Below are 17,453 nucleotides of genomic sequence, written 5' to 3'. Positions count from 1 at the left end.
TAATTTCTAGGCAATTTTCCCGGGGTCCCTCTGGATTTAAGCATGGTTTCCCATTGTCCTTCCTCCAGGTGCAGGAGAAGGGCTGATGGGCACGATGGACGGTTTCAGGCTTGATGGATCTGGGTGGTTTTGCATGTAGTTTTCATCAGAAGCTTCACATACAATGCTGAACCCATGAATCTCATATGGTGTTCATAGACACCTCATATCCCATTAGGGGCAGAATTGCTAAATTCTCCAAAAAGAGAAGTTTCCAGTTGATTATTGTACATAGCAGAAGGGCGTTCATCTTTCCAACACCATCCCATCCTTTCTGGAAAGGCAGGCGCACATACTTATAATTTTCTTCTGCTTATTACAAAATCCAAGCTATAAACAAACTCCAGATTGCTACAACAACAAAATTAAACTGTGTGTGCACTGAGTGCACGGAGGAGTCCAAGTTCTGCTGTTGCATACGTTTTTGTACAATCATAGAAATTAGAGGTGGTAAAATCCTATAGAGTTCATTATTCCACCTTCCTACAAAACTTCCCTTGGTTTTCCATTGTTTTTTCTCACTTCACCGTGAAGCGCCATGGCAGTTTTCCTGAGGAAAATATTCTGTAGCCCAGTAGCCTTCACTATCAAGAAACTTTGTCTATTTTTTTGTCTACATTTTATTCTCTTCTTGTCATCTCATTGTGTGTTTCCAAAATTTCTCGTGTCTTTCTGCTGATGGAATGAAGCTGCCCTTCTTTGTTAAAGTATTTTCATACTCAAATTGCCCTTTTGGGCAATTTTTTCAAACAAAAAAGGTGACCCACTTTGGCAAGGATGTGTTGTGTGTTCATGATGGGTTGCACAGCTTCAGACCTGGTCATTGTATGGAGTCCTGGCCAAGGAGAATAATCTAGTCCAAGTAGGCAACATAGCCCTATTTATAAAATATAGCACTGGAATACTGAGAATTCTTTTTTTTTTTTTTTTTTTTTTTTTTCCCCCTATTTGACTATTTGTGTAGGTTGATGTTTGTCTGTTTTTCAACTTTGTCGCTTTTGCCATGCAAATACTAACAGATTAAATTTCGCAACTTCTATGTAAAGTCAACTATCAATACTGCAGTTTTTGATCTGTTATTAAACATTCAGAAAGGTTAAGTTCTTGTTAGAGGCCAGGCAGGAAATTTGAGGCAGAGTTGGGGGAAAAAAAATCCAAGCTCTGCTCTTCCAGTGGTTTAGCCGCAAGAACATCCTTCTGTTTTGAATAGCATATTTTTTCTATTAAAAAAAAAATAATAATAAAAAAAAAAAGGAACAAAGACATGCAGGACTGTCAGTTTTAGAGGAGCTGAACCACGGTGGTTTTATGGTTTGGCAAATGCAGAAGATAATTACAACTCCAGTACTGAAAAATGCCAGAGACTCTGGCTGCAAATTACTTGACCAGGTTTTCTTACTCTGTTTCTTTTAACCTAAATAGGTCCTTTTCTACCCATCTCAAAAGCACCCTGGAGAACACACATATTTATTTTTTTTTTTTAGCCTTTAATAACAACATCAGAGAAATTCAGTGAGCAATCTTTGGAAAGCTGATTATGTGGTTGATGCTGGACTGGTCACTGTAACTTCTTCTATTAAGTCCATTTTCTTTATCACCAATGCCATTTTTTAAGGTAAAATGGTTGAAGAACAACAGAGGAAAAAAGATGCATCAAGCTGATTAATTATGTTATGTGGATATTACTTCATATCTTACCCAAATAGGACTTATTAGTGCTTTATACGGTTAACAGTAGTATTTTTATCATTGTCTGGGATGTGGAGTAACCTAATCTACAAAGGCTACTTTAAACTACACGGACTTTACCAGAATTCCTGCACAGTCAGAGTCCCTGGAGAAGGAGCTTAGATGGCAAATGAGGATTATTGTGCTTTACACCAACTCCCAGCAACATAAATGATACAGGCAAACAAATCTGCTCTTTGAATTATTTGCATCCATACGGAGGAGCTGGGGAGGCAGAGCTGTGTCACTCCGAGATGCAGGGACCGACACTGCGAAGCAGCGAAGTGTGTGGAGCTACCCAAGTGTTGAGCTCTTCTGGGTGTCACACATGCCCTTAAAGCCTCTTTTTTATTTTAAATTTTCTTTAGGAGCTAGAAATGGTAATTTGTTTGGAGAAAGGAGAAACTTCGTATCTGTAAGACAAGCTATGGTCTTGTCTAATTTTTGTCCTTTCTAACTGCATCAGTTTAAATTTGTGTTTGGAAAACCCATAAAATTTTACCTTTTCAATTCAAAGGTTTTTCAAGACGTTTTGCAAAGTAAGCATCTAAAATATCTGGTCAATGTGTATGCATTTGTGTTTTGATTTACTGTATGTTATATTAGACTGGTTTTTAAACCATCTAATTATATTTTTAAAATTATGTATCTAGTATAAGAACCTTATTTCTGAGTTAAGACACCTCAATATGGTGTCAACCTAAATAACCACCTTAAGGAGTGGTTATTTCATAATGCCAGGCAATAATGAACTCTTTTCAGTAATACCAGCAGCTGTGCTACAATAATCTGTCAATTGAACTTGATCTATCCTTGTTTTATCTGATAATTGTGCCCATTTATGAAAAGTCAAGCTGTATTCATGGTGGATTTTTTTTTTTTCCTTTCCAGAAACCAGGATATAAACCCGAGTGTGTGGATTTGTGTGGTGCTCGCATTGAGTGGACCTCAGAGAAATCCAGCAGAAAGAATGTCTTTCAGGTAAGAGGCAACGTGTGCATTTCATTGCTCGTTTGAGTATAAACTCTGTTAAAAGGTAGGTTTTATTTCCTTGGGTTTAATATCTAGAGACTGATTTAATACAGCGTTTTTCTTACCAATACAGGAGTGTAACATTTTATCAAGCATCGGTTTACTATTTTTCTAAGAGAAGGATTTCTGATGACTGAGTTTCCTAAACACTTGAGAACCTGTTGATTTATTGATTAATGCTCTATATTCCATTTGTTTTTAAAACTTAGTAGGTAATTGCTTTGGGTTCAGGCCTAGAATCTTGACCTAAAGGACTTCCATAAACACAACTTCTTCAAACTGCTTATACAAGCATTGCTCCAACACAGTGCGGTTACTCTGTTTATTTTTATTGCCGTTCAGGGTCCTCAGATGGTGATGACCCAGGTTCATGTCTGGAAGGGGAGGGGAGGATTTTAAAAGCTTGCCTCTGTCAGGGCCAGCATAGAAGGACACGTATTTCTCATAGGACTATTCCTCATTGATGGAAAATAATATTATTTAATTACTTCATCTAAATCCCATTGAATTGAAAGGGAGGATCAAGGCCCAAGAAGATGAAAGGACGAGAAAAGCGTTACTGCAAGGTTAACATTCCAGGATCTAGGGGCCAAAATAGTTTATTGCAACATCTTCAGGTTTTGGACATAATCCAGCTCCCATGAATATCAGTAGAAAGGGTGTTTTTTTTTTGTTTCACTAAAAGTTGCATCAAGCCACATCAAAATATTATTCTCTATGAACAGAGTTGTTTCCCAGAGTTTTAACATTAAGATTTTTTAACAATACAAACAATAAAGGGAAGAGAGACACAGAAGGGAACATATCAGGGTCAGGATACTGTTAGTTACCAGATAGTCCTTTGGCATCATCACCAAGTGAAACATGCTGGAGGAACCAACTGTGTCTGGGTCCAGGGTTTAAGAACAAGACCACCACACACAAAACCCCCTAAGGGACTGTACATGGCTTCTTGAAAAGAAACCTCTTTGAGTCAACTGGGTGTTACAGAGATATTTTTAAGGTTTATTTTTCTAGGCATCTTTCTGAAGTGCATGCAATATTTAGCAATATTCCTCTTCTTCAGGACAGTGAGACTTATGCTTCTATACCCCCCACATCCTTCAGGTTGTCTTGAGACAACGCTTGGAGCTTTGTCATTTCCTAGGTATTTTTAGAATAAATATTTTGGTTTTGCTGTCAATCTTCAGCTTTTTCACTTGGAACGTGATTAAGTATAACCTTAGCCTTGACTCCTGCAACCCCCTGAGCACACTGACAAGTCTTCTGAGCTTCTAGGGTTCATTTCTCATTTTGCAGTAAGCAAAATTTCTGTTTGGAAATGCGTATTGGAACGGTGATTCATTGCAGCTAATACGTTTCCAATGTAAAGACAAACAAAGCTCTGTTATTGATTTACCAAACTGGTGGTACGAAGACTTTGCGATGCATTTTCTTCTCACTTCTGTTAGTGTGAGGTGTAACTCCACTGAATCAGAATAATGTGAGAAAGGAAACTCATGCACTACTGTTTGAACCCATTAAAACGTGTCTTCATCAAGCCAATAAGTGAGTGGGAGAGACATTAAGAAGTAAAAGCATGGGAGGAAGGACATATGTTAAGACACATTTTGAAAAGGGATGGGGTATTGTTTAGACAGAGAGCTACAAGAAGATTGTGCCAGATGGTAAGAGCGAAAGAGGAGAAGGCTTTGGCATCAGTAGTGGTGACATTTTGGGAAAGGAAAGGACTGAATGAGACTGGTGCTACATGAGCAGATAGAGTGGGAAGGGGACTAGAGAGAGAGAGAGAGAACGAAGATTTATGAGATAGTCTGGAGGGAATCCAAGGCGAGTTCGAAAGCGGAGAGGTCAGTTTGTACCTGGATACTGAATATTTCAGGAAACACTTCTGATGATCTACTTATCCCTAGTGGGTGGGAATAAGATTGATAATATATGTCTACTTATTCATAGATTTGTTGAAATGAAAAGAACATGGGTGATTTTTTTAATTATTTTTTTTTTTGTGACCTAAATATAGATGCATTGCATTGCCACGTGATTAAATACACTAGCTGCCTAACTGAAATGATCGGAAATAAGTGTGATTGTATCTTCAAAGCATGGCAACAAAGCATAGTTGGTGGGGTTTTGTTTCATTACTGTCTGAATAATAAAACATTATTTTCTGATTCAAGCAGAGCAATGGTTGCCTTCTGCTAATATGTTGTACTAGGAGTAGATGCAGAATTTTGAGTTTGATTTAGCCTGGGTGCTCAATTTGTGTTCATGAATTATAGATTAGAAATAGAAAATGACTATTGAGATTTTGGTTTGAAGAAAAAGAAGGAAATCTTGAATTTAAAATCTAAGTAGATGACAGTTAATGGATGGTAACAAGAAGATGGAGTATAGGAGTATCATAAAGAAAACTAATTGGAAACATGATCGATGCAGGGGGAAAAAAAAAAAGGGGGAAACTGCTAGTAAATGATATTCAGGCAGATTTGGGTTTCTGGTCTTGATCACGAGGTTTTCAGCAGTGTTACTCCACTCATTTTAATTGAGCTACTCCCTCTTTAACAGGATAAGTCTGATCTGTCTCTTACACTATCCAATTTGTGCATGCAATCTATTTCTGTTCTTGATGAACGTATCACAGGGAGGTTTTTTTCAAGTTTTCCTTAATAGTAACTGAAAATATGCACATCTTATAAAATATAACCTTCTGAGTTTCCTTCATTTATTTTATTAATTATATAACTAGCACCAGGGAAAAGAATTTGTTAGAAACAGCTTCACATGACGTGGGGAAAGGTAGCAGTTTGCAGTGAGACACCGTGCTGTTTGTTCTCGCTGGCTGAATGACGCGATACACTAGGTCTTCATCAGAGGAGTGGTGAATAAAAGAAGATTTATGTTCAAATCACATGCTTTAAATATTTCTGCTAAGTGCTAGTTTGCTCTTTGGTGTTTAGCCTGAAATTTAAAGCACAGAGGATTAAAAGGATTACAACATAATCTTAAATAATCCTAAGTGTCATTTACAGAGAGATGGTTGTAATAACTAAATAAAACCATGTTGAGGGATGGTAGTGTTGTCAGTCAGCAACTGGAACAGAAACAGCGCCTATGTCACTCTGTCGTTCTTCTCTCTCCTTTACTTGGCTTAGTTTGATGTTGGGTAGGTGCATTTTGATGTGGGTTATCAAAAAAGAAAATAACATGACGGGCTGCTTTTCAGTAAGTACTAATATGGCTGCTGAGGCACCAGTAACTAGGTTAGTTTACAGATTTTTCTCAATATTCAATGTTTTCTGCTTCTAGTAAACTTTTCAACTGGAGTTTATCCTTTCCCCTGCTTTATTCATCCTCTATGCTAAGTCAAGCAGCCCTTTTAATTTCAAATCCAGCCCAGACGTCGTGGAAGACGCGCTCTTGACCTCTGGCTTCATAATTCTGGAGCTCCATTAGCATGAAGTCTTGTGGCTGTAGACTATTTCCTTGGAGAGGTTTTGGAAGATTTCTCTCAGATGATTCAAAAAAGAAAAGGAAAAATAGGAGAGAGGTGAAGAGTGCAAAAAAAGGTCAGAAGCAGCATACTTGGGAATTGGTGAAGCCGCTTTGTTCTCTTAATAGCGCGATCCATTTAACTAACAGACATTTTTTAGTTTCTTTAGTAATATTTTTTTCCCCCCATTTACCAAGTTCATTTTTTAGGAAGGTTTCATATGAAGAGTTTCTGGAGCTCGATGCCCTGGGTCTTGCCATTGATCTGGAGTGATTTTGTGTTTTTTCTAAATACACTGCAGCTGTAAGGGGTTACTCGTTCATACGCAACTAAGAATTATAAGTATATTTTACAAATAGAGAAATCCATGTAAGACATACATTATTTCAACAGTGAGACAGCTGAAAGTACAACTGTACCTATGTATAATATGAAAGAATTTCTCTTGCAGCTGTTTCATATATAATAACATTTATGGCGTGGATCTAGGGTAACTCCCTTGTCCTTGAAGCTATCCAGCTCTGTCCAAGAGGATAATCTGAATGATAAGCTATTTTGTTCTACATACTGTAGGATCAGTATAGTATCTGGATGCCTCCCAGGAATGTTTTAAGTCACCGCTTTTTGCCATGGGAGGGATCGTTTTCTTTTCCATGATCTCTCCAGAGGAAGCACTGAGAGCGCCATGTGGAGGGGCTTGGGTTGGGATCGGTTTTTGGATTTCTTTGTATATTTTTAAATGTAAATGCTGTATAGAGGAAGCAAATCTAAGAGAGTGACCTTGCCCTTAGTGAGATGTGAAGCTTCTGGTGGTCCTTATCAGTGGCTGGAGCATGTTCTCCATCCTGAGCCTGCCCTGGAGAAAGGGCTGTTTCCTGAGCCTGAGGGTACTCTTGCCCACAGCTCTTCCAAGCTGTGGAGTAACCTCTGCTGGCTTCGAATTAGTCATGCAGTGGATGGAACTGGGGTGGTTTTAAAACATCTGTATAGCATTTTTCCCAGCCCACTTCTGGAAGTTACTGCTGTGATTGCAGTTTAATTTCTATCCCAGGGACCTCAGTGTATTTTTGCCTAATTAAAAGACTTAGCCACATCACACAGTTATTAGATGGTGTCAGCAAGAGATTCTTTAAATAATAAACTTATAATTAGTTTTTAAAAAAGCACAAGAAATAGTCTTAATCATCATCTTAGTGATGTTCAAGTGTGTATTTTTAAGTAAGAAGTACGCTGGTTTTATGGGTATAAGCAGGAGATCTTCAATACAGCAATGTGGAATGGTCTCTCTATTGTGTTTCTGTTTCTCTCAACTGCCTTGTTAGTGACCTTACCAGAAAAATCCCTGCCAAAATGTTCCGTAAAACCTAATGGATGGATGCAGACAATCTCCTGACCTCTCTGTATATCAGCTATTTTCTTTTGTAACCCAAATACAAGACCTGTGAACATCTATTTCCTCCCCCCCGCCTTTTTTTTCCCTTTCCCTTTTTTGTCTTTATTCTTAATGTTTTTCATTTTTTGAAAGCCACATATACTTTCTCTATTTGACAGAAATGCCAACAAAATATAGAATCAGAGCTGTGAATGGTGGAGACTTTAAATATACATTATTAAATATACATTAAATATACTTATTTCAGGTTTCTGGGACCAGACTTTTTTTTTTCTAATACTATAGCTCTATGGACATTTTTTTTAATAACTTCTGATTCACATCTGTTGAAAAATAGTCTTTATTAAAATGTATTCATTGCTCTATTGTCTTTTCCTTTCTTTGAAACCAGAAGCTATAAATGAATGCTTTCTTTAGTTCATTGCCTTACTTGAGCCCCCAAATTTTCTGAGGTGTCAAGCAGTTCAGACGATGACCTTTTCTTGGCATCTGCTGTTACAGTAGTGCTCTTAGCATGCAAAAATGGGCAAGACCGTATGCAAGTAACGGCAGTTGAGCTGTGTTTTTGTTGTGTACCTCTATGCCAAATTTTTTTTGCTGATTAAAACAAATTTAAGTGAGAGAGTATATCGTGTAAGAAAAAAAAAGATCCTTGATCGCAGGGAAAGTTTTGCAGAAAATAGAAAATTGCACACAATATGCATTCTAAACATTATACAATTGTAAAGTCAATTTGCCTTCAAAAGATTTTAACGTGATGTTTTAAGGTGATAAAGAGGAGAGACACTTAGAGATGCTTGGATTTTTTTTTTTTTAATTATTTCCTTTTTTTTGGTGTATGAAAAGGGCATATTTAATTGTAATCAGTTTACCTGTGTTGACATTAGCTGCTCCTGAGACCCAAAGAGGTTCTCCTGCTTATTAAAGAGTACATTAGGTAGAAGCACTACCTAAGAAAGAAAAATATCCTCATCTAATCCAGAATAAGCAAAAACCTGGTTACTGGGGCACTTGTATAAGCTATGGGATCTGCAGTTTCACTGTGCTTTCAGAAGTGATAGGTGAGCAATGATTAGTCTTTAACCATCCTGGGCGAATGAGTGTGTTTTCCTTCTCGGTGTTTCACTCTTAGATTTTCTCTTACCCGCATTAGCCCAAAAAGAGCATATTGAGAGTGAAATGAAATCCAGGTTGCTTTATAAACACAGGCACAAAAATGTTCAAATTTTAAGAAATACCGGCTAAAAAAGCCAGTCTCCCCTCAAAAAAAAAAAAAAAAAAAAAGTGATAGAGAGGGACATATTTCATTACTTCTGTGATACAAGCAGTGACAGCAAAGCTTTACATCTAATGACAGGAACGTACAAACTAGGTGGTCTTGGATTTCATATGTGTAAATCCAGTGGCACATTACAGAGAATGACTCATAGAAAACTTTTTTATACTATGTACCAAAACATTTGCACTTTGCTTCAAACTATATGCAGTTTGAAAATAGGCAAGGTTTCAGCAGGAAGACGCTGAACTTCAACAAGGGCTTTTTAAAAGGCTTTGGGAAACTGATTCCTCAGCCTCTAGAATATGATTTCTAAATATTCAATCTCTATAATAGAGTTCCAAACCTTTCAAGGAACAGTAACTTTAGCCATAAAACCGACAAGTTGAGCAGCTGAAGTAGAGTTGCTACAAAGTTATAGCTAATATATTTCATGTTCTGTTGTTCCTGTGTCTGCTTTGGGGTAACACAAAACTCTGTGGTGTCAGCCAAGGTCTCATGTATTTTATGAGTACAAAATCAGGACAGTAGTTTATTTTTTTTATAAGGAAAACAAACAAACAAACAAAACCTCGTCACCCTTTTACTGATAATATGAAAAAGTTATTACTCTTCAGAAATAGTGAAGTCTACCTCTCATGAGCAACATTTTGTCATACCTGGCTACTTGAAGGAAGATTCTAAATCTCAGCACAACTTCGGTTGATTTGTAGCTAAATATCATTTTAGCTAGATGGTTCCTCAGTTCCTTTTCTTCAATTATTGTCCCATGGGGAAAAAAAAAAAAAAAATCATGAAAAATTCACTGTGTTGGGGAAAAAAAATCACTCAAGAAGTATAATTTCAACAACTCATGGAGGTCTTGAAAAGGCTTGAAAGTCTGGATGCAAACAGAGCTGCTACAGGGCTGGTGGCGCGGTGATGCTGCCCACAGCGCTGCAGATCTCCTCTGCTGTGGCCCTCGCTGCAGGCTGTGAGGCATCAGGGCATCCAGCTCCTGTGACACACCAGAGCTTGGGTTCTCACGAAAACCCAGAGAACTCCAAAATCAAATTAAAATATCTGTGAATATCAGGCTGATTTAACAAAAAAAAAACCAAAAAAAAAAAAACCAAAAAAAAAACCCAAAACAAACCCACATCCCATATTCTCCAAATCTGACATTGTGTGTACATAGATGTCTGTCTGCTAAAAATGATTATTATAATAGCTCGCCGCGCTTTTTTAAAAGCCCAGCTTTTGACGGATGTGAGTGCTGATATGTGAGTGACTGTGATAGGTATGAGTGTCTGTGTGTGCTCATACACATGTGCTTCTTAAGAAATTATGTGAATCGCTTAGCTTTTGACAGCTACGCTGCAGCTTTCAGAAGTGCAGATGTTATTTGTCCATCAGAAAAGAAAATATTTATTTCAAGCCACAGGCATTTTCTGCATTGCAAAAATAAAACATAACAGCAGTTAATGCTTAATATGCATGTGAAATAATTTTTTCCGGGGACAAGCATGGCTGAGTACAAGGGCCTGGACAAACACGTGAGTGCACAAGAAGCACCTTGTGCCCTGGATAACGCCGAACCTTATGAAAAAACAATGCAGGCAGCTTACCCATGAGTGGGAGCCGCTTACATTTTCCATCATTTTGTGGCTGAATTCAGGGAGGGTTGTGTTGGTTGTTAGGGGTGTTTTTTGGTGGGGTTTTGGGTGGTTTGTTTTTTTCTTTTTTTTTTTCTTTTTTTTTTTTTTTTTTTTAGAGCTGAAGAGGCGAGTGGCGTTGCGCGGCTCGCATGCGAAATGGCAGTGGGCTGCAGCCTCTTGCTGCATTATTCATAAACATATTGCTGCCATCTCGTGGGCAGCGCACGAGCCGGCGCGGGCAGCCTCCAGCAAGGCCAGGGCTGGCCAGGGCCACCAGCACTGTCCCTTTCCCCAGGGGACAACCAGCCCTGCAGAGGGACGGGGTGCAGGTCACTTTGCCATCACCACGGGGAGCCGTTTTTAAGCATCTCTTGGCCAAAATCGCTGCCTGGCCGAACACTTCATACTATTAACACTTATTTTAGCCGGTTGCTAAATGAGGTAATGTCTGCTTTTAGGAAGGAATAGTGCTGCCGTAAACCTGCGTTCTCTAAATTATGCATGTGGTAGTAGTTTTATGTTTTAAAATGGTGATTATCTTCTGATCAGCGGGGCTGATAGGGAAAGGGTAAATAGCTTCCTAAGGAATGGGCTGGTTGAAGATAAAGCACATAATGAGAATTATTGCCGCAGATATCCAGTTAGGTGAACTTGATCAAGCCCAGGGTGCTCTGATGTGAGGCCTTTGGTGCTGGGGTTTGTGTACTCATAAAATGGGAAAACTGATATTCTCATAGACCTTGCTATCAACAGCTGAAAGGGAGCGCAGAAATGCAAAAGGAGCCTGGATTTCCCGATTCTTTAGTACTTTAAGGTTTTTTGATTCTCCTGAGTGAAAACAGCTAAATTAATCTAAAAGCATTGTGATTTTTGCAGCCTTCTTAATGTAAGTTAATATTAAAAAAAAAAAAAAAAAAAAGTCTTGACATGTGCCCAAACATTGCACACGTTCCCTTAATTTATCAAACTCTTGAAAAAACAAAGAGAAAAATGAATCCTAAATGAACTCACTCAGAGATAATCAAATCTGACTTGTTTACGTGTTTGGTGCTGGTATTTCTGTATCCAGCCACTACATTTTTTAAAATCTTGGCGAAGTCACTTTACTCCATTTTTGTGTTTCTCTTTAATGAGTGAGGCAGATATTGAAAGTTGGCTGGGCACAGCGAGCCTTGGCTGTCCTCTCTCTGAAAGGCAGCACCTCGCGTTTGTGTGCAGAGGGATGCCAGACGATGTGGTTGGGATTCACATTTTTTTTTGGTGTGTGTAGAGAAAAAAAAAACAAAAAACCAAACCAAAACAAAAAAACAACCAAACAAAAAAAACCACCACCAAAAAAAAAATCTGTCTGGGGACAGGAGGGTTTTGGCCATTTCAAGGTGTTAAATGGACAATGGTAGGGAATTTGAATGCAAGGGGAGAAATGCAAATAGTGGCCTGCCCTCTCTTTTAGATAATATACCTCCTGGTTTTCAGCAGAGCAGTCATTCTTAGGCTGTGATTCATGGACCACTAATGGGATGGGGAGACTTTTTGAAATGGTAATACAGGCGTAGTCAGCCTGAGAAGACATTTAAGGTAGTTCCCAGATGATACAAATGAAAGGAAAACCCAAAAGAACATTTTCCACAAGAGACCTCGGCTTTTCAAACCTCCTCCTCAAGTTTATTGATTTTTGAGGATGCGCCTTCAATTGATCCCATTTATAGAGTATTTTTATATGGATTATGAGAGTTGTTAAAAAAACTTGAGTTTGAGTTCAGGAGCTGGATTGCTTGAATTCTGGTGTGGTGAGGGTTTTCTTGTCTTAGTATGTTGTTGTGGATTTTTGGTTGGGTTTTTTGTTTGGGTTTTTTTGTTTGTTTGTATGTTTGGGTTTTTTTGTTTTTGTTTTTTTCCCCATTTTTCCTTTCATTGCCTTTTCTCTGATTTGGGCTGAATCAATTCCTAGGAATTTCATGTAATTACATCTGCAGTTGCATCTGTAAAAAAGGGTGATCCAAGAAGCTTAGCAAATATTTTCCTTGGCAAACAAAGTTGCAAAGAGATGAGGTTTGCTTACTATTTCATTTAAAAATAGTCTATCTAGCTTAAATTATCACATGATTTTAATGCTTAAAATCCACAGCCCTTCAGTCAGCCTCCCTTTGCTTTGTTTTTCTGACAGAAGTCGTGATCATTATGAATACATTAGTATTTAAAATACTGACATACTTGAAACCTATAATGTGTTTCATGTGTCCTCCACTCCAGCCTCCCCAAGTCAGAGTTTACAGGTAAACTTTTACAGATTGAGCTTTAGACTAATTTTCCAGCATGGAAAGTGTGGGTTTGTATTAGTGAATATTTATATGAGAGCACATGTTAATTTATGAAAATTGGAGCAAATTACTAAAATCTTCTTAAGTAATAGAATTATTATTATTTTCTATTATTTGTACATAGTCATCACTAGGTGGAGGCATACTTTACATATTCTATTGAACATGTCATCTGTTATGGACTGAGATGAATTGCATTGATACTGCATAGTTAAGCGAATGATACGCTTTTTAACCTGAACTTTTGAAGTAACCTGTTACCACCAAACACCCAGTTTTCAGGCACACTAAGCAGACGTGTGCTTTGGCCGCTACTACTGCTGTAAAACAACGAAAATAGAATATTTTTTTAATCATGGGCTGTACAGAGATCTCTTGAATTGATTCAGAAACATCGTTCACATGTGGTAAAGTTAAAAGGAGACACGCAGGTGTCATGGAGCAAGAGATCGAAATAATAATTTCAATACTTAACGTGGGATGGACTGGTTGGTTGTTTGCTTCTCTTTTTATTTATGGTAGCAAAATACATTCACAGCCCACCCATATTTTCTCATGGTACAGAGCTACCTGCTATAGACTGTACAGATTGGATTTTGACTGAGGGTAACAAGACCCATCTCCATTGATGCTAATACACTGACTTCACCCAAACTCCCCTGATTTACACCAGGGGTAGATCTTGTGCAATTGCGCAGGTATATATAGCACCACGCTTATGTTTCTCACTTGTGCTGAGCTGATAGGTCAGAATCTGTACGAGCTGGTCCTCAGCTAACACAGCCCAAGCCGTGTATCTGAAAGGCCACAAATGGAAACACTTGGGTATGAATGTGGGAGTCAGAGACAAGAACTTCCTCCATACGTTGAATACTGTATTATGGCTCTTCACAGCTTGTAACATGCACTAACTTTTATTGTAGGAGAAAAGGGTCATGGTGCACAGATTATGAAGAAAAAATTCACTTTATTCAGAAAATAATCCCTATATTTTTAAGCAAGACAGAGACTCTCTCCAAAACATGCCGAGAAAAGTGGCGCAAATACATTTTTACATCTCTGTCATTATAAGATACTTCAGAGAATGGAGTCAGGATGGCTGAGAGAGATTTCCTGAACTTTGTTGCTTCTTAGCCCCAAACTGGCATAGTGGACATTGCTGTGGCCTCAAGCTTTGTCACCTCCCTCAAGATGCTCTGCCTCTACTGAGGCTGGGCTCTGCTGCCCCTCGGGACACAGTCAGCCAGTTACTCCCTGGGCCAAATGCCTCTGTTCCCTCTTCCACAGACAGGGGTGTTAAAAAACTGTAACGGAGCCAAAATATGTTCCCTTTTTTTTCTTTTTTCTTTTTTTTTCCCCCTGTATATTCTTTTTTTTTTTTTTTTTTATGATTTGGATTTGGAATCACACTTTTAATAATTATATTCATGATCTAAAATTAAATAAACATTGTGTTTAATGCTCACAAATTGCCAACCAGCGCTCAAGAAAGGATGTCCAGCAATTTATCAGCCTGTAGAAAATAATTATAGCAATATTTTGAAATGCATTGGTTATAGTTTTGTTTTGATTTATAGAATGTAAATAATCAGTTTTGATTCTTCTGTTTCAAATGGCTTTCTTGGAACTAAGGCTTTTGAATAAGAGTCCCTCAAACCAAGCTGTTACTCCTGGGAAATTCTGTAGTGGTATGTTACTGGCATTTGAAAAATGCACACCTTCTGAGAAAAAACAGGAAAATTCTGTCACAGGCTGATGGGAATTCCTAAGTTTGGAAATGCAAGTTCTGATGGAAAACAATGGCAGCACGATTCAGCTAAAGCTGCAGTTGGAGTGAAAAGGAACATGTTTTCACCATTGCATACACTTTTTTTTTTTTTTAATTGTCATTCTGAAAACAAATATTCTACGTGCTCAGTTAAAAAGTGCAAAGTAAGGAATAAGAGAGAATAATGTGTGTTGGAACATAACATAGATTTTACCCGTGGAGAAGTGTGAAGAAATATGGTAAAATTGAATGTAAACAAAGAAATAGGGAAAGTAAGTGTGGGAGTGAAGAACTGTGTACAGGGAGTAGGAAGAATGTAATCCAATAGTAGAAGATCAAAGGAAGGGAAGCCAATTTTTTCAAATATTCGGTAATAACTTAGATGTAGCAAGGTAAAAGATCTGAACAAAGGGTCAGAACATCACAAATGGGAAGGGGAAAATGTTTTATATATAGCGAGGAGTATACAATTTTATTTTTTTTTTAAGGATCAATTATTATCTCCATCTCCTGGTATTTCAGGACTCTTTTATAATTGCTAGTGTTATTTTCACTCCCTTTCCTGCACACATGCTCTGTCTCGCTCCCCCTTCCAGGCAACACTTCTCCACTTGCGCAGATTTGAGGGGGTAGGAGGATCTCAGGGGTTCTTTGCAAGATGCTCGTTTCCCACCGCAGTGTGGCATTGCCAGGACTCTTCAGGGGACTCTCTGCCAGCGATCCTTAAGAGCTTGCAGAGGAGTGGGAGAGGATTTGCATACTGCCCAAGCAGGGCCAGATTTGAACACCCCTCTCCGCTGAATAGTGCATTACCGAGTAAATAACGACACCAAAATCACTGCAGTTTCTGTAGAGTAGGTGCTGTGCTATGTCAAGCTATTAGGGTCTGTCCCTTATTTCTTTCCTCCCCCTCCTCCTGAGATGCTCCTTTTTTTATTCAAACAGATTTCTTTTCACCTGCATTTTTCCCCTTCTAATTCTACCTTTCTCTAGTTTTGTTTTCTTTTTCTTTACCCTCTATTTTATGTTTTTGTATTTTAATAACATATTTTAAGTAATTTTTCTCCTGTTCTTAATGTGATGACAGTAGATCCTGATGGAAAGATAATAATGCCCAAGGAGGTTTTCTTTTATGAATTCTACTGGTGTTACTTTCACATGCACAAATATATCATCTTGATTTCTAGCTCTGGGTCATTTCATTGCTCTTGTATGTCTTGCTACGAGATGTTTCCTGTAATTAAAAGATTAGGTTAAATAGATTATTTGTGCTGCCCTGTCTACATAAATGTTCTGTTTCCCTGCCTCTAGATACTAGCTTTTGTGCTTTAAGGCAATGCTGTGGTACATGAAGTTGCATCATGTCTCCTTTGTCTTTAAGCCGCTGACTTATTGGTAACAGAAGCAATCAAACGAGACATTTACTGCCATAGCCTCGCAGGGTCAGTGAATTAACAGGTGCCAATAAGTTCTAAAGAAGTGTTTTAATCGTTTCTAAAGTATTTAATTAATGGACTTTTTTAGATGAGTGGTGACTGAGCAGACATAAGGCTGATAAATATTTAATGTTTGTATCTAGGGAACTTTTTCTGCCTTTCATGTAATTTGAGGTGTTTGCTAATGGAAAACAAAACCTAAATTGTTGTCTAGCATGCAATCAATGATAAGCTGCAATTAGATTGTCCAGAGTTTGGATACCTATCAGGAATTTATCTGTACGTGCTGTGATATTCTGCATTTATAGTCGATCTTGTTTAGAGAACATTTTGGAGTCGGGTTTCTCTGATACATCCAGATGTGTATGTTAATAATTACAGGCTATACCAAGCAGCCTCTATGGACTCAACTACTTGATTATTGCGTGTCTTCATGCCTGTTTTCTTGGGGTGTCAATGTTTCAGCAACTACCTCTTGTTGGGTGGTAGCTACTAGACAAAAGATTCCATGTCCTAACGGGCTTGTTGGTCTATGTGATATTCACAACACTGCCTTTAAGACGTGATACCAGTAATGCCATAACTATGCTTAAAACTGTATTTTTTTTTTTTTTTAACTTGATTCTTATCACAGCCTATTTTTCTTCACTTCAGAGGAACATTTCCCTTCCTGTTACTTTCCTAAATTCTCATTCTTTAATCTTTATTTAAAAAAAAAAATATATATATATATGGGGGGGGGAAAGAAAACTACATTTAATGTCATATAATTCCTCTTGCTCTTGAATTCTCCTTTGTTACATTTCCTTAAAAAATAATAGGCAAAAAATTTCTTTCACTTAATATCTTAAGGAATGATGTTTGTGGTGCACCTCGTATGGCCCCATTGACTAAAGACTGTTTCCTTGCTCCCCCATTAGCAATACCGCTGCAGCTCATCGGCACAGCTTCTGAAATGGAAGCGTGGTGGAGCCAAGTGGGCAGAGGGCATAACTGGAGTTCAGGGTGAGGGATCAGTGAGATTCGCATGGCTTAGTCAATCTGTATTGTCAACTGCATTTTTCCTTCCATCCCTGGTGCTTCCTCTTCACTGTGGCTAAATGAGTGATCTCCGTCTAGACCATCTTTGAATGCTAGAGTGAGAAGGTGTCTCCAGCCGCTGGCTGGGTTCCCCAGTCGGGAGAACTCTCCCTTAGGTCTCATGGCTGGAGCAGGGCTGGCCATCCCATGGCACCGCTCACTCAAGCTCCATTAAGTCACGCTGTGTGATGTGTTTAGAAGTTTAGAAATGCAGAAAGTGTTGAAGAAATTGATTCTATTTGCTGTTGCC

General features: G+C 38.3%; 1 protein-coding gene across 1 annotated transcript in view; it reads left to right on the top strand.

Moving 5' to 3' along the window:
• ARHGAP15 (Rho GTPase activating protein 15) overlaps nt 1-17,453 on the top strand; it is a 333,370-nt gene that overhangs the window by 59,156 nt on the left and 256,761 nt on the right. The window contains exon 6 of the mRNA XM_074145377.1: nt 2,659-2,748. Coding sequence (XP_074001478.1) covers nt 2,659-2,748 — 90 coding nt within the window. The remainder of the gene's footprint in view (nt 1-2,658; nt 2,749-17,453) is intronic.

This window comes from Numenius arquata, chromosome 3 (assembly GCF_964106895.1).
Source record: "Numenius arquata chromosome 3, bNumArq3.hap1.1, whole genome shotgun sequence".
NCBI lineage: Eukaryota > Metazoa > Chordata > Aves > Charadriiformes > Scolopacidae > Numenius > Numenius arquata.
The sequence above is the reverse complement of the archived record's forward strand: the minus strand, read 5'-3'. Positions and strand labels throughout refer to the sequence as shown.